The sequence below is a fragment of the Corythoichthys intestinalis genome, chromosome 11 (genome assembly GCF_030265065.1).
Source record: "Corythoichthys intestinalis isolate RoL2023-P3 chromosome 11, ASM3026506v1, whole genome shotgun sequence".
NCBI lineage: Eukaryota > Metazoa > Chordata > Actinopteri > Syngnathiformes > Syngnathidae > Corythoichthys > Corythoichthys intestinalis.
The window spans coordinates 52656095-52674564 of record NC_080405.1 but is presented as its reverse complement, the minus strand read 5'-3'; the positions used below and the strand labels follow the sequence as shown (position 1 = coordinate 52674564).

The 18470-nt window shown below is 39.3% G+C and overlaps 1 protein-coding gene across 6 annotated transcripts in view; it reads right to left on the bottom strand.

Annotated features, from left to right (window-relative positions):
- Positions 1-18470, bottom strand: part of ocrl (OCRL inositol polyphosphate-5-phosphatase) — a 53630-nt gene that overhangs the window by 17304 nt on the left and 17856 nt on the right. For all 6 annotated transcript variants that reach the window (XM_057850438.1, XM_057850439.1, XM_057850440.1 and 3 more), the window contains 11 exons: positions 14627-14824; positions 14316-14553; positions 14082-14255; positions 13350-13451; positions 13160-13274; positions 10175-10291; positions 9922-10103; positions 9618-9729; positions 5808-5917; positions 5480-5615; positions 1007-1117 (listed from right to left, as the gene is read on the bottom strand). In XM_057850438.1, the coding sequence (XP_057706421.1) occupies positions 1007-1117; positions 5480-5615; positions 5808-5917; positions 9618-9729; positions 9922-10103; positions 10175-10291; positions 13160-13274; positions 13350-13451; positions 14082-14255; positions 14316-14553; positions 14627-14824 (1595 nt within the window). The remainder of the gene's footprint in view (positions 1-1006; positions 1118-5479; positions 5616-5807; positions 5918-9617; positions 9730-9921; positions 10104-10174; positions 10292-13159; positions 13275-13349; positions 13452-14081; positions 14256-14315; positions 14554-14626; positions 14825-18470) is intronic.

Below are 18470 nucleotides of genomic sequence, written 5' to 3'. Positions count from 1 at the left end.
AAGTGCTAACTACATGTTTTTTTTTGCTTTTAACCAAGAATTTAGACTGTTTTATGTCCATATCTATAAAGAATTCAGGGATTTTAGCATTTATTCACAAGAATTTCAACGTAAAAAGCTCATTGTGGTGACAAGGCAGCGCCACAACGACTAGCATCGTACTCCGACATATTTATGTAAAATAAATACGAACTGCACTTTTTTTTTTTTTTTGCTTTTAACCAAGAATAGAGACTGTTTTACATCCATATCTAGAAAGAATTCAGGGAATTACGCATTTATTCACAAGCAATTTTCACCGTAAAAGCTCTGTTTACATATGGCGGCCGACACAACGACTTAAAGACTGGCATCGTACTTCGACATATTTACGTAAAATAAATGCTAATTGCACGTTTTGATTTTTTTTTTCGCTTTTAGCCAAGAATCGAGACTGCTTTACGTCCATATCTAGAATGAATTCAGGGATTTAAGCATTTATTCACAATAATTTTCAAAGAAAAAAGCTCTTTGTCTATGATTCCACTCAGTCAGATTTGCAGATTTGCAACAATGCAGGCCCCCCTATTAATCTGCCTGCCAGAAGTTTGAGTAGAGGTACCACTGTACTTCCCTGCCTCCCTCAGTTTTGGGTATTAACTGAAGGAATGTACCATGAAAACAAGCTCTGCAAATGGGCTTTATTCAAGTACTAGCAAGACTTAACCTATAAGCTCATTTGCGTCCAGTGGGTTGAGGGTATTCAGGCAGGCACCTGATTTTGGAAGTGAGATACACACTTCCTACTGGAAGTAGTCCAGTCACAGTGAACCAGGAGGTTAAAATCTGATAGATCTATCCTAGGACATATTAGAGGGATTACAGGTCTCTTTTTGGCCTATGAATGCCTCAAGGCCCATGAGGACAAATTAGAATATGTTGCTAAGGAAACAGCCACTCAGTTATGCTGCTCATAAAAATAGAAGGAGTTATCGACGATTGGTGTGAGGCAGAGCGACTTTCTTACCTCTCTCCGGCTCAAAGACACAGAAGGCAGGAAATCGTTCTCCATTCTGTCCATGGCCCGAACAATCTCCTCAAATACTTTTTTGTGGCGCTGCTCGTTGACCACCTTCACCTTAAGGACAAAAAAAGAAGTCTTATATAAATCAGTGTTAACAAGTGCACTGTGATCTTCATCAGGAGATCATTTATGCTTTATGGCTTTGTGTGCATTACAGCATCATAATCATCATATTCATCATGGTGCTAAAATTCTGCCCTTGGGACAAAAGGAAAAAAATATTTCTTTTCAAACTAAATTTAGAATACACTGATCCCTTGCTACTTCGCGCCTTAAACTTCGCACCCTCAGTCAATCGCGGATTTTATTTTATTTTTTTCAATTAAAAAAATTAATAAATAAATGCAGTATTTTATAGAGCTGTCCCAATCCGATCACGTAGTCTCTCACTCTCCCTTCTGCTGTTTTTCTTGGTCACTGGAGTTGTTAAAGTTAATGATGATTGACAGGCTTTAAGGTTCGATTTTGCCATGGAAGTTCGGAAGCCGAAACTTTAAGGCACCGCATGTGTCAATCATCGTTTAGCTTGTTAAACATCTGCTGACTCATTGTGTGTTAGTGAGCAGCGTGAGCGGATTTGAGTGTATTCACTCAATGAAGCATTTCATAAAGAAAAGCATTTTTCCATGTTATTCTTGTTTAAAAACAATTTGGTGGGACAGTAATTTGTAAAACCTATCAGAATTATTACATTTGAAGTGCTTAAAACCATTTATTAAAATATATGTGGTGGAAAACACAGACAAGGCTTAAAAAGCAGTTTCTGCTCTTGCACTACTCTTTAAAATAAACTGCTGTATTTTAAGCCAAAAGACCTGTTAAATATGTCCATATGCTGCCATAGCAGTTTCATGGCGCATTAAGCCCCCGAACTATTGTTTAATTTGTCCGTTTTACCCTGGAGACCCCTGTTTACAGACACCGCGCAACTACTTTTGTTTCAACCCAGCTATAAAAATAAGTAATTACATTACAAAAAATTTGTAAAAAAGTTTTGTTTTTTTTTTTGTTTGTTTTTTTAAATGCCCGCCTGTTCTAATTTTTTCCTCCAGAAAATTGAGATTTTGAGCTTTCCAATTATTTATCACACATGGATATAGGACAATTTTGAAATTTGCCCAAATTGGGGCTCTCACAGCAGAACTTCAAGTCACCTGAGTGTTTTCCGCCATATACATAAAAGTTTTTTTTTTTGGTTTTTTTATTATTATTATTATACTTCTGGGGGTGGGGGGGTGAAAAACATGTCTTATATGTATCTATTTCCAATGCTAAATCTGAATAAATACATTGAACACACACACACAAAAAGGGGGGGTGCTACTTCTCGATTTTTCACTTATCGGGGGGGTTTCTGGTCCTCATTCACCGCGAAAAACGAGGTATCACTGTACTCACTTGAATGTAAAGTTATGACTATCATTGTCATTGTCATTTAATGTGGGAGCGCTGACCCTCCCACTTTAACTGGATTGGACGTCTGGTAGTGATGAACTCATTGAAATTCGCAGCAGAGGATGGTTGGACGCCACACGATTGGATGTTTATCTTCGTCTTGGGAAGGGAGACAAGTGCTCTTTTTTTTAAAGCGGCATGCGTGGCTGGCAGCCATCTTGGGTAGGTCAACCAGCAGTTAGAAGCTAAATCTTAAAGAGTACTTATTGCGCAGCATCAGCATGTTATTTCTTAGTACTCACTGATACTAATAGCGTTACTTTGGTACTATATTGGTACTAGCATTGAGTCGGTGCAACACTAAAATACCAACTAATGAATTACAGCGTGCGAAGAATGACCTAGGGGACTTGATGGTACATTTTTCAGTATCTCATTATTGCTCATACAACTTAAAAGTCTCGTTCGGAGCGTGAGAGAGCATCTAACTTTGCACACAAAGTCAAAGGCAGACCTAACTGAGCAAATTTTTCAGACTGACTTTCAGCGATAGTTGTGTTTTCAAAAACAAGTACTGTACACAACAATACACCATGTACGCTCACATTTTTACCACAAAAACGACGGTTATCATAACTGCATGTTAAGATTGCTTGAGAACTACAAATTGACTACAACAGATAGCACATTTCGTTTACGTCACATCTGTGCTTCTGAGATTGGTTTGTTCAGATTCAGTCTGTGCTTGTTCATTCCACCTATCGCATCGATTTTGAAATGCAGACTCAACCACAGAAGACCAGACTGACTTGTCATGTACAGTGGGGCAAATAAGTATTTAGTCAACCACCAATTGTGCAAGTTCTCCTACTTGAAAAGATTAGAGAGGCCTGTAACTTGGGTAAACCTCAACCATGAGAGACAGAATGTGGAGAAAAAAAACCTGTAAATCCCATTGTTTGATTTTTAAAGAATTTATTTCCAAATTAGAGTGGAAAATAAGTATTTGGTCACCTACAAACAAGCAAGATTTCTGGCTGTCAAAGAGGTCTAACTTCTTCTAACAAGGTCTAACGAGGCTCCACTCGTTACCTGTATTAATGGCACCTGTTTTAACTCATTATCAGTATAAAAGACACTTGTCCACTACCTCAGTCAGTCACACTCCAAACTCCACTATGACCAAGACCAAAGAGCTGTCGAAGGACACCAGAGACAAAATTGTAGACCTGCACCAGGCTGGGAAGACTGAATCTGAAATAGGCAAAACGCTAGGTGTAAAGAAATCAACTGTGGGAGCAATTATTAGAAAATGGAAGACATACAAGACCACTGATAATCTCCCTCAATCTGGAGCTCCGTGCAAGATCTCACCCCGTGGCGTCAAAATGATAACAAGAACGGTGACCAAAAATCCCAGAACCACACGGGGGGACCTAGTGAATGACCAACAGAGAGCTGGGACCACAGTAACAAGGCTACTTTCGGTAACACAATGTGCCGCCAGGGACTCAAATCCTAGCCTGGCTCTGCCAGACTATTCTCCCTGTATTTTTCAAACACTGAGAGAAATAGTCTGGGAACCATCCCATTAACGGCCTTTTCGAGCAGATACAAAATCAATCGACAAATCAGATTCGTTTATTTGCGTGACGTGTTCTTCACGAGCAACGTCACTCTTGCGGGTCGAAAGTCGTCTCTTCAGCAACACAGATGGTGAACGGCAGAGCCGAGAATATGTTCCAATCCACGGTAAAATCAGTTTTAAATGACCAAAAACACATCGAAACGAGTCATTGACAACAGTCTGTCTCGCGCTCGCCATGTCGAATAAACTCCGCTCTCTTCGTATGTTTACTTCCGCGAGCAAGTCCCTCGTCCTGCCGTCGCCATTTTTCTAACGTCACGTCTGCCCGTCGCCGATTGGTCCACTCCGCTGTCTGTTTGCTGTGGCTTGCTCCGCCCTGGAAATTGTTTCCGTGGGAATGGTGGCCAGACTCAATAGCTGGAACAGCGTTGAGTCTGGTGTACCAGGCAACTCAAATCCTGCACTGCCAGACGTCCAGGCCCGTCTGCGATTCGCTAGAGAGCATTTGGATGATCCAGAAGAGGACTGGGAGAATGTGATATGGTCAGATGAAACCAAAATGGAACTTTTTGGTAGAAACACAGGTTCTCGTGTTTGGACGAGAAAGAATACTGAATTGCATCTGAAGAACACCATACCCACTGTGACGCATGGGGATGGAAACATCATGCTTTGGGGCTGTTTTTCTGCAAAGGGACCAGGACGACTGATCTGTGTAAAGGAAAGAATGAATGGGGCCATGTATCGAGAGAAGTGAAAATCTCCTTCCGTCAGCAAGGGCATTGAAGATGAGACGTGGCTTGGTCTTTCAGCATGACAATGATCCCAAACACACAGCCAGGGCAACAAATGAGTGGCTTCGTAAGAAGCATTTCAAGGTCCTGGAGTGGCCTAGCCAGTCTCCAGATCTCAACCCCAAAGAAAATCTGTGGAAGGAGTTGAAAGTCCGTGTTACCCAACGACAGCCCCAAAACATCACTGCTCTAGAGGAGATCTGCATGGAGGAATGGGCCAAAATACCAGCAACAGTGTGTGAAAAGCTTGTGAAGGGTTACAGGCAAAATGTTTGGCCTACGTTATTGCCAACAAAGGGTACATAATGAAGTACTGAGATGAACTTTTGGTATTGACCAAATACTTATTTTCCACCATGATTTTCATAAAAATTCTTTAAAAATCAAACAATGTGATTTTCTTTTTTTTTCCCCCACATTCTGTCTCTCATGGTTGAGGGTTTACCCATGTTTACAATTACAGGCCTCTCTAATATTTTCAAGTGGGTGAACTTGCACAATTAGTGGTTGACTAAATACTTATTTGCCCCACTGTATCTTCTACATGGACACAGTCAGGCATGCTAAGTAAATCAGAACATAATTTTAGGAAATACAGTAAGTGCAATTTAAAACAGGTCTTGATTAGTAAACTCTTACCCCCATCTTGAAGATGGAACTGACTGGTTTATGGTCACTTGTTTGCAGCTCCATGTGACTGCGATATTTGAGCTGCTTGACATTGTTGCCCCGCCAAAGGATCCTGTCACACCACGCCGGAACTCGACACTTCCCGCTAACGGAAAAAAGGGAAAGGCTTTCAGTGATAGCAGAGCAGACCTACGCAGATAAGCTGACTCGGCATCTGTAAGCTTATATTGAAAGCAAACATCTGCTTTGCTGGCCAGATTTTATCCTGACACAACTAAAGCTGTATTTGAGCTGCTCTTGGCATATCATACAAAGCCAAAGCAAAATAGAGTTATACCTTGAGTCCCATCTGTCTGTTTTAGAATCGTATTTGTAAGTAGGGATGAAGTTGATTTCTCCTTCCATAAAGTCAGTGAAGGCTCGTCTGGTCTGGCGTTGAATGTTCAGCTGCAAACCAAAGAAAATAAATTAGCAGTTGTATCTAAAGCTTTGAATCATATCACTATACTTTGTATCCCCATAGGTTATTAATTAAGGGTGGGAACTTTTGGGTAACTCACGATACGCGATAAAGATGAGCTCATGATATGGCGATACAACAATTATCGAGACATGGGTCAGGAAATCAATCTAGGATATTCTAAAAAAAAAATAAAATAAAACAACTACCGTAATTTTCGGACATAAGCCGCAACTTTTTTCCTCCATTTTGAATCCTACATCTTATAGTCCAATGCAGTTTATTTGTTGATTTATTTGGTTGAATAGGTCACACTTTATTTGACAGCGGTGTCATAAGACCGTCATAATTATGTCATGACACTACCATGGGTGTTACTGAAAGCTTATGACAGATGTCATTAAGTGTCATCTGGCAAATTATGTCACTAACTCAATTTACAGTGCGTCCAGCTCGGATCTTTAACATCCGTTCAAAAGTGAGATAATTTGCCAGATAACACTAAATTACATGTTGTAAGTAGTGCTGCAACGATTTATCGATTAACTCGAGTATTCGATTAGAAAAAAAGATTCAAATTAAATTTTGCTGATTCGAGTATTCGCCTGATTGTGGCGTTGTAATGGTTTATTTCGAAAGTGTTTGCATTCAGTTTTATTGATTTGAGTGGATACACTACCTTCTAGTCTGCCTCATTTTACATGGGTGAATCCAGCAGCTCTATGTTAAGACCAACTTAAGCTAAGTTTTTGTTTGAGCTAATGTTTTTTTAATGCATTCATAATTTAGTTTATGAGTATATTCAGCCATTTTTTGTGAGAATATGTGTCTGAACCATTTGTTAAGAGCATTATAAAAAAATTTTAAAAAAATAAAAAAGTTAGCGTTTTATATTATTTAAGCTAGCGGACTTTTGCTATGTAAGTTAGCCAATTGTTCTTTTGTTAAACATAGATCCTTATTTAATCTTTTTTATACCGTTTGAGGCTCAGCTCAGGTATTTTAATTTTTCATGTTCCTTATCCGATTACTTGATTATTCGATAAACTAGTTTATCGATTAATCGACTACTAAAATAATCGATAGCTGCAGCTCTAGTTATAAGCATTCAATAATGCTAGTAATGAGTTTCATGTCATAATTATGATTGTCTAATGACAGTCTTATGGCACCACTGTCAAAAAATGTGTTACCAAATACCATAAATAGCAATTAATGAAAAAACTAGAATGGAAACTCAAGAAATAAATAGCACAGAACATGAATTTTGATTGTTATTTACATCTGTAGCACTGCAATGCATGCTAGGAAGCATGTTGGACAACAACAATGTTGACAGCAAGTGGCAGCCGTGGTTGAGTGTCTCCCCCAAGGGAGCAGTGATGGCCAAATGAAGCTTCTTGAAGCAATGAAGCTTTGCAGCCAATTGGTTCAAAGCTTCATGGTGGTTCATTTGGTCTTAGGACAGTTGTATGACACCCCTGTCAAATAAAGTGTTACCGGATAATATCTTTCGGTGTAAATATCCTATAATACAGTGAGGAGAGCTGCGGTTTATATGCCAGTGCAGCTAATCTATGAACAAATGTCATTTTCATGTCAATTTGGTGGGTGGCGGCTTATAGTCAGGTGCACCTTATAGTGCGAAAATTATGGTACTAAACAGAAAAACATACTCTTTTCATCCTTCTGTTGTGATTTGGAATTAATTTATCAAGAGTAGGTGAATGAATGAATGATGAGCATTCGTTCATTCGCTGCCATCCCTCCCCCTTCAAACGGATTGGACATCAATGGCGGTAAGTGGCAACCAGTAAGTTTAATTTGGGGGCATCTCAGATCATTTGCAGTTTATTTTCAGTCACTTCCTGTTATTTTCAGGGCATTTCTGGGTTATTTACTGTTGATTTCGGGTGATAAAACAGGACGTTACTCAATGTACCCAAATGTTATAGGAAGGGACTCAAAATCAACATTAAGTAACATGTAAATGCCCTAGAATGAACAAAAAGTGACGTGAAAAAGCTCACAAAAGCCTGGCTGTGAATGCTCTGGTTTCAGTACCATTGACGGCGCTACACGTACAGTCCAGTCCAAATGGATTAGATGTCTAACGCTGTCAATGGCAGCCAGTGAGCTAACGAAGATACCATTCTAATGGAAGACTTTAGTAGCAACCTGTTGGTTCCTTTGTTTTTTTGGACACCTTTTTAAAACGATCGATTCTTGCTGGGAGCATATCGATAACATTTTGGACTACAAAGCATCACGATATATCATCTTTGGATATATTGCCAAACCCCTATTATCAATATGCTAGTGCTAAAAATCTCCAAACCCAGTCTGTCAAGGAAGCTCAAGTTTTAACTCCAAGACAAGTGTTACCTCGATAGCTCGATTAGAGGAATGAATACGACCCCAAGCATGGATTGCTTTTCTTCCAAGGCTTTATAAACAAGAGCTCTCGGGTACAAAATGATGCGACCCAGCCAGGAGCTGCGATCACCCAGAAAGTACGAAGAAGTATAATAGAGGCTGGACATTTATACAGTTGAAAGGGCGGTGCCGAAGCCCACGAAACGTACTCAGAAACGAAACATCATCTCACAAACCTGGGTATTTTCCCATACAAAAACATCTTTGAGCTGAGACCTTGAACACCAGTCCCGGCTAGAAAGATGATAAACCACAGTCCTCCCTGGTATTCATTCAGGGCATATTGAGAACATAAGAACATAACAGTGTAGGGGTGTGACAAAATATCGAAATGGTGATATATCGTGATACTTTGTATCACAAAAGGTTATCGATATGCTCCTGCCAAGAATCGAGATATCGTTTTAAAAAGGTATGTCTAAACAAAAAAGATACAAAATAAAAAGGAACCAACAAGTTGCTACCAAAACCTTCCGCCATAATAGTGTCTCAGTTAAATTAGTGTCTCAGTTAAAATACCCCAAAATCAACAGGAAGTAACTCAAAATCAACAGGTAAATGACCTTAAATAGCCCAAAATTACCTCATTGCCTGGCATTGGCTGCCACTGACGGCCATAGACGTTCAATCCGTTTGAAGTGGGACGGATGGGCAGCGAATGTTCATTCGCCGTCACCCTCCCAATTCAAATGGATTGGACATCTACTAGTGATAAACTCATTCCAATTCACAGCAGAAGCTTGTTTTTCTGTTTATTAGTTGTTTGTAGAATATTCTAGTATGATTTCCTGACCAATGTATCGATAATCGTTGTCAGATCATCTTTACCGTGAGCTTTGTATCGCAAATCGTATCGTATCGTGAAGTACCAAGAGGTTCCCACTCCTATAACAGTCCATATTTGCGCATATGGTGATACAGTCTACTGTAGTCAAAGCCATTGAGAAGGCACACTCAACAGATTAATGCTACAATGTTCTCATGCAAGCATAACAAAAGCATACAAAATATGATGTATAATGGTTGTGTTTTAAGCATGAATAAAATTCTCACACAGTCCTCCCAGTTTAAATGAATTGGAAGTCTATCCATGTCGATTAATAGTTGTCGAATATCGTCGATTGGTTTCCTGACCCGTGTGCGGAAAGTATTGCTAGTTATTCATCATCGTGAGCCTTGTATCGCAAATCGTATCATATCAGGAAGTACCCAGAGGTTCCCACCACTACTGTATATTGATGAATGTTTCACCTGATCAAATTCCTGAAGCTTCTTCAGCTCGTTCTGGGAAATTAAATACTTGACCTCAGAGGCGTCATACATGAAGAGGCGATAGTTTAAATCACCCAACCAGATTACCACACTACAACACACAAAGAATAAACCAAATCAGGATTTGGCATGAGGAAAACATTAAAAAAATGTTTGCATGTTGTCTAGATCGTCTCAGTTTGTAAGAATGGCTGAATTGTCACATCTGCGAGAATAACGAAAGCTAATGAGTGTGAAATCAGAGCCACGTGCACTCTAAATTTAAAAAGGCTTAGGAACTCACTCGTGCTTGTGGATACTAATAGGGGGGTGGTCCAGTAAATGGAAGGTCATGCGGGCGCAAATGTCTTTATAGTCCTGGTTGCGCCGCTCAAAGTCCTCCACGTGTGCCGCCAGATGAGAGTTGACGATACAGAAGCTGGTATTGTGGAACACAAACCTCACCGCCACACCTCCTTTGTTTCCCTATGCAGGAAAAATAATCTGGGATACAAAGGAATGACAATCCTGAAATTTCCAAGTTTGTCCAAACATACCATTTTGCCCATTATTCCGGTGCCGACATGTTCTGCGGCCACTTCTTTTATGTGATTCCTGTGGATCTTATTGATGAAAACCACCAGCATCATCCCAACCAGTCTAATGATGCGAACCTGAAGAACATATACAAGTTAATGGATTGCCTAGGACTACAGTTATCCGATATTATCAGTTAGCCGATAATATTGACTGATAAAAGCATTTTAAAACAATATTGGACCATTTCGTCATCGGTTTTTCATTATCGGTTTCATGGCCAGTATGCATATCGCCTTGAAAATGAATGTCTGCCTTTGTACAAGAGCTGGTAACAGCTTAGCATGGCACGGCAGTTATGCGTATTGACCTTTAGTTGTCTCCAAACAAAGATGCTTGAGATTTGTTTTGTTAACAGACGATCAAAACAAAACAAAAATCGGGGGGGGGGGGGGGGGGAATCTTCTTCGCAGTTTTTCCACTTATCACGGCAGGTTCTGGGCCCCATTACACGGGAAAAATGAGGGATCACTGGATTTCTTACAATTCTGAAAAAATCCTATGATTTTTTTTTTAGGGCTGTCAGAATTATCGCGTTAACGGGCGGTAATTCATTCTTTGAATTAATCACGTTAAAATATTTGACGCAATTAACGCACAAATGCCCCGCTCAAACAGATTAAAATGACAGGACAGTAAAATGTGTACTTGTTGTGTTTTTCGGAGTTTTGTCGCCCTCTGCTGGCGCTTGGGTGCGACTGATTTTATAGGCTTCAGCACCCATGAGCATTGTGTAAGTAATTATTGACGTTAACAATGGCGGGCTACTAGTTTATTTTTTGATTGAAAATTTTACAAATTCTATTAAAACGAAAACATTAAGAGGAGTTTTAATATAAAATTTCTGTAACTTGTACTAAACATTTATCTTTTAAGAACTACAAGTCTTTCTATCCATGGATCGCTTTAACAGAATGTTAATAATGGTAATGCCATCTTGTTGATTTATTGTATAAGAAATAAATACAGTACTTATGTACCGTATGTTCAATGTATATACCCATATTGTGTCTTATCTTTCCATTCCAATATTAATTCACAGAAAAATATGGCATATATTATAGATGGTTAGAATTGCGATTAATTGCAATTAATTACGATTAATTAATTTTTAAGCTGTAATTAACTCGATTAAAAATTTTAATCGTTTGACACCCCTAATTTTTTTTATTTTCGGCTTCGCTAATTTTTACCTATACTATTAAATTTACTGCTCCATATTTGCAGTCACGTGAAAAAATTAGGACACCCCATTAAATAATCAGCTCTTTATGAAGAAATGTTCACATATCCGTGTATGATCTTGTTTTTCTTTATCTCTGGAAAAGAAAGTGATTTCATTGCAGGTAGACAACAAATATTAACATTGTTTTACTCATTAAACCAAATATATCAACAAAAATGCATATTCTAACTGAGGAAAAAGTTAGGACACCCTACCACCTAATAGCTAGTGTTACCCCCTTTGGCTGAAATAAATGAGTGAGACGCTTTTGTAGCCATCTAACAGTCTTTGACATCGGTTTGAAAAAAGTTTGCCCAAATCCTCAACGCAGAATACTTTCAGCTATGAGATGTTTGAGGGGTTTATTGTATGTACAGTCCGTTTAAAATCACCCCATAGCATTTCAATGGGATTAAGATCTGGGCTTTGACTCAGCCATTCCAGGACTATCCATTTCTTCCTTTTCAGCCAGTCCTTGGTGGATTTACTGGTATGTTTTGGGTCATCATCATGTTGCAGGGTCCAGTTTCGCTTCAGCTTGAATTTTTTCACAGATGATCTCACATGTTCCTCAAGCACCTTCTGATACACGATAGAATTCATGGTGGATTAGATGATGGTGAGCTGTCCAAGTCCTGGTGTAGCAAAGCATCCCCAAACCATGAAACTTCCACCTCCATGCTTCATGGTTGGTATGAGGTTCTTTTCCTGGAATGCTGAATTGGGTTTACACCAAACATGTCCTCTGTTCTGGTGTCCAAATAATTCAATTTTAGATTCACCTATCCAAAGAACATTATTTGAGAAGTCGTGGTCTTTGTCTATATTCACTCTGGCAAACTTCAGTCGGGCCTTCATATTCTTCTTGGAGAGCAAAGGTTTTCTCCTTGCACACCTCCTATGAAGGTCAAACTTGTAAAGTTTCTTTCTGATTGTAGAAGCATGCGCTTTCACATCAACATTAGCAAGAGCCTGATGGCATTTTAAGGTTTTTGGAGACTTCTTTTAGCATCCTGCGATCTGCTCTCAGGTGAACTTGCTTGGATGGTCAGACCTGGGCATGTTGGCAGTTGTTTTGAATGTCCTCCACTTGCAGATAATTTTCCGCACTGTGGACTGGTTTATTATATATTCTTTTGAGATCTTTTGAAATCCCTTACCAGACTCATAAGCGTCTACGATCTACCTTCCGAAAGCCTCAGACAGCTCCTTTGATCTCACCATGGTGTTTTCCCTCACTTCAACCGTTAGGGGAACACCAAACTAAATGTGAGGTTTAAGCCTCCTTCAAAACACTGGGTAATGATGTTCAAATCATGTGCACCTGATGTGATACACCTGTATTTTAGCCATTTTAAGTGGGCTTGAATGTGGGGGTGTCCTAATTTATTCCTCAACAAAAATTGAATTTATTTAAAATTACATTTTTCAGAATGCTATAAAAAAAATAAAAAATAAAAAAAACTTTTTTTTTTCCATTTTAATTGTTCAGTTGTATTACTTGAATTTCTCAAGATTGTTAAAATTTATATTAAATATCCATATGACCAAATATGTTAGAAAACACACAGGCTTCCATAGGGTGTCCTACGTTTTTCACATTACTGTAGTTTTATACTAATAATCCTATTTTTATGTATTTATGTATATTTGTTAAATGTTAATTCAGGCATTCAGGGGCTAAGCAGGCAAACGTAATTAAATTTGCTTCTCCACTCACCCTCTTGTATTGTGCTTTAGGGTGTAAGCCTCTTTCAACCGCTTCCACCCACAGTTGCTCCTTGGATGAGTCCATGTAGAAAAACGCTTCAGTGCTCAGATCCAATTCTTGAAAACTAATAAAAAGAAAGAAATACTGAATTTATATTGCAAAAGGGAAATAAGGAGGCAAATGAACAATCATCACTGACCCCACAGCATAAATATCAGGAGGTTCCGCGTCACAAGAGAGCCATGATTCAAGGCTGCAGTCTGGCGACTGCCCATTGACGTTCCACGTACCACTGAAGAACCTACAAAAAGAGAGCAAAGCAATTGGTTTAAATAAAGGATACAATGAAAAATCAGTGGCTGAAATGTGGCTAAAACTTTGGTAATAGTGGTAATTTTTTCAAACCTAAATCTAAATACCGTATTTTTCGGACTATAAGTCGCACCTGAGTATAAGTCGCACCAGCCATAAAATGCCCAATGAAGAGGAAAAAAACATATATAAGTCGCACTGGAGTATAAGTCGCATTTTGGGGGGAAATTTACTCGATCAAATCCAGCACATAGAATAGATATTTCATCTTGAAAGGCAATTTGAAATTAAAGTACAATATAGAACAACACGCTGAATAAGTGTACAGTATGATAATGTTACATGATGCATGAACAACAAAATGCGAACGTGGCTAGTATGTTAACGTAACATAGCTATTAAGAGTTACTCAGATAACTATAGCATCAAGAAAATGCTAACAAGTTTAGCAAACAATCAGTGTCACTCCAAAACACCAAATTAACATGTGAAATTATATAAAAATGTGTTAATAATTTCACACATAAGTCGCTCCTGAGTATAAGTCGCACCCCCAGCCAAACTATGAAAAAAACTGCGACTTATAGTCCCAAAAATACGGTAATCAAAGCAGTCCTACCTAAAATTCTGTATGTCTACATATTCGTTTTCTTTCTTTCCCAAGCGTTGTTTGATGACATATTCTCTTTGTCCGGCCTGAGTGGAGAACAAAGCTTGTCTCATGGTGTTTGTGGTGGGACTCTCGCACCACGACGGAGACCTGTCCGCCCGATCGAAGTTCGACCTAAAATTGCTGCCAGATTAAATGAATTTAGAGTGGATTTAAGACTTTATCATGTGAGTGTTATCTCACTCTGGTCTGGTGATAGCAGTGGAGTTATCTTTGGTCAGGGAGGTTGCTCGCTCCTTAGGGACGGGCGTAGGGGGCAGCTGATAAGATGGCGTGAAGGAGGCTTTGCGAGGAGGCAGAGGAGGCACGGGAGGAGGATCCCTGGAAGCGACTATCCTGTTTTGGTGGTTCTTCTTTTCCTCTACTTTTAAAGTGTGATTGAAGTTGTCCTCGAACCCGAAGTCCGAGGCCAGAGAATGGACTGTATCATCAGATAAGTATGTACAAAGTGTTCTTAGATCATTGCAATTAATGAGCTGTAGAGCAAATTTTACCTGTATTAGTCTTATGTGTAGTTGCGCTGCTATTGAGAGCGGAAGGCAGTGTGCTTGTCGAAGTGGGCACGTTTACTCCCGAGTCCACACAGTTGGCAGTTTTATGTCCTCTCTGAGGTGGGGTGGGGACTCTACTTCTACTTTGTGGAACTTGTGCAAGGGGATCCATTTCGCCGGGCTTGGTGGGATTCAATTGAACTAAAAGAGAAGGGAAAAAAAGTGAGCCTGATCGATATAAATTTATACATCTTTGAGATACATCTATTTTGAATTTGTCATTATAAATATAAAACTGAAAATGTAAGATTTTTCGCACTTTAAGACCCACCTGACTGTAAACTGCCACCCAGCAAATGTGAGACGAAAATGGCATTTGTTCATAGATAAACCGTACTGGACTTTAAGCCGCAGCTGTCCTCACTGTATTACGGGATATTTACACCACAAGATATTAACCGGCAACACTTTATTACACAGCGGCATCATACGACTGTCAGAAGACCAAATGAACCACCATGAAGCTTTGAACCGATTGGCTGCAAAGCTTCATGGTGGTTCAAGAAGCTTCATTTGGCCATCACTGCTGCCTTGGGGAAGCCTCTTCTGCCAACTGCTGTCAACATTGTTGTTGTCCAACATGCTTCCTAGCATGCATTGCAGAGCTACGGATGTAACTTACAATCAAAATTCTTGTTCTGTGCGAATTATTTCTTCAGTTACTGTACCAGTTGTTTCATTAATTGCTATCTATGGTATTTGGTAACACTTTATTTAACAGTGGCGCCATAAGACTCATTAGACAGTCATAATTATGAGATGAGACCGTCATGAGCATTAATGAATTCTTATAACAGATAGGGTTGTTCCGATCATGTTTTTTTGCTCCCGATCCGATCCCGATCGTTTTAGTTTGAGTATCTGCCGATCCCGATATTTCCCGATCCGATTGCTTTTTTTTTTTTGCTCCTGATTCAATTCCAATCATTCCCGATAATTTTTCATATACATTTTGGCAATGCATTAAGAAAAAAATTAATAAAACTCGGACGATTATATACATTCAACATACAGTACATAAGTACTGTATTTGTTTATTATGACAATAAATCCTCCAGATGGCATTTACATTATTAAGATTCTTTCTGTGAGAGGGATCCACGGATAGAAAGACTTGTAATTCTTAAAGGATAAATGTCACTTTGTATATTGTGACTAAATATTGCCATCTAGTGTATTTGTTGAGCTTTCAGTAAATGAAACTGTAGCCATTTAACTGTTCTGCCCAAATGCATGATGGGAAGTGGAACCATGACTGTGCGTAGTGGCACCAATTGATATATCTTCTCTGCGTATAGGGTGTTAAAAAAAAAAAAAAAAAAAGATCAACTACTACCTTGCTTCCCCACATTGCTCTCCACGATATTTCTAATTGATGAGTGAGGGATTGTAAGGCTTTAGCCAATTAAAAAAATGCTCCAAAGACTGCCAAAATTCACTTTACTCATTTTACGCTGCCTTTTAGCTCTATATATAGGTAAAACGGTACCATTATAATTTGAACACGACAATGCGTGAGTACGTTGTGCAGCGCATGCGTTAATTGCTTTAAATATATTAACGTGATTAATTTTTAAAAAATAATTACCGCTGTTAACGCGATAAATTAGATAGCCCTACTTTAAGACTCTGGATGAGTGTAAGGCATTTTGTCTGTAACGTTAAATACAAATAGAAGACGCTTTAATTAAAAAATACATACAGTGCCTTGCAAAAGTATTCGGCCCCCTTGAATCTTGCAACCTTTCGCCACATTTCAGGCTTCAAACATAAAGATATGAAATTTAATTTTTTTGTCAAGAATCAACAACAAGTGGGACACAATCGTGAAGTGGAACAACATTTATTGGATAATTTAAACTTTTTTAACAAATAAAAAACTGAAAAGTGGGGCGTGCAATATTATTCGGCCCCTTTACTTTCAGTGCAGCAAACTCACTCCAGAAGTTCAGTGAGGATCTCTGAATGATCCAATGTTGTCCTAAATGACCGATGATGATAAACAGAATCCACCGGTGTGTAATCAAGTCTCCGTATAAATGCACCTGCTCTGTGATAGTCTCAGGGTTCTGTTTAAAGTGCAGAGAGCATTATGAAAACCAAGGAACACACCAGGCAGGTCCGAGATTATGTTGTGGAGAAGTTTAAAGCCGGATTTGGATACAAAAAGATTTCCCAAGCTTTAAACATCTCAAGGAGCACTGTGCAAGCCATCATATTGAAATGGAAGGAGCATCAGACCACTGCAAATCTACCAAGACCCGGCCGTCCTTCCAAACTTTCTTCTCAAACAAGGAGAAAACTGATCAGAGATGCAGCCAAGAGGCCCATGATCACTCTGGATGAACTGCAGAGATCTACAGCTGAGGTGGGAGAGTCTGTCCATAGGACAACAATCAGTCATACACTGCACAAATCTGGCCTTTATGGAAGAGTGGCAAGAAGAAAGCCAAGAAGAAAGCCATTTCTCAAAGATATCCATAAAAAGTCTCGTTTAAAGTTTGCCACAAGCCACCTGGGAGACACACCAAACATGTGGAAGAAGGTGCTCTGGTCAGATGAAACCAAAATTGAACTTTTTGGCCACAATGCAAAACGATATGTTTGGCGTAAAAGCAACACAGCTCATCACCCTGAACACACCATCCCCACTGTCAAACATGGTGGTGGCAGCATCATGGTTTGGGCCTGCTTTTCTTCAGCAGGGACAGGGAAGATGGTTAAAATTGACGGGAAGATGGATGCAGCCAAATACAGGAACATTCTGGAAGAAAACCTGTTGGTATCTGCACAAGACCTGAGACTGGGACGGAGATTTATCTTCCAACAGGACAATGATCCAAAACAAAGCCAAATCTACAATGGAATGGTTCAAAAATAAACGTATCCAGGTGTTAGAATGGCCAAGTCAAAGTCCAGACCTGAATCCAATCGAGAATCTGTGGAAAGAGCTGAAGACTGCTGTTCACAAACACTCTCCATCCAACCTCACTGAGCTCGAGCTGTTTTGCAAGGAAGAATGGGCAAGAATGTCAGTCTCTCGATGTGCAAAACTGATAGAAACATACCCCAAGCGACTTGCAGCTGTAAATGGAGCAAAAGGTGGCGCTACAAAGTATTAACGCAAGGGGGCCGAATAATATTGCACGCCCCACTTTTCAGTTTTTTATTTGTTAAAAAAGTTTAAATTATCCAATAAATTTTGTTCCACTTCACGATTGTGTCCCACTTGTTGTTGATTCTTGACAAAAAATTAAAATTCTATATCTTGATGTTTGAAGCCTGAAATGTGGTGAAAGGTTGCAAGGTTCAAGGGGGCCGAATACTTTTGCAAGGCACTGTATACAGTGCTGCTCAAAAGTTTGTGAACCCCCTCAACATTTTGGAATTTTCTATTATTTCAACCTGATTTCCTAATCAATCAATTCAGTAGTTTTTTTTTTGTTTTTTTAACAGTTGTGTTGTCGAGACTAAATTAAAAAGAGTTTTCATCAACTGATGTAGGTGCAAAATTGAACTGTTTGGTCACAACTAAAACCGCCATGTCTGGCGAAAAGTCAACACTGCATACCACCAAAAGAACCTTCTCCCAACAGTGAAGCATGGAGGTGGGAATGTCAAGATCTGGGCTTGCTTTTCATCCTCAGGATCTGGACAACTCCACATAGTCCAGGGAATCATGAATTCTGAGGAATATTGTCAAATCCTAGAACATAACCTGACGCCATCTGTTTTGAAGTTAAAGCTTGGCAGAAGGTGGATCATGCAACATGATAATGATCCAAAG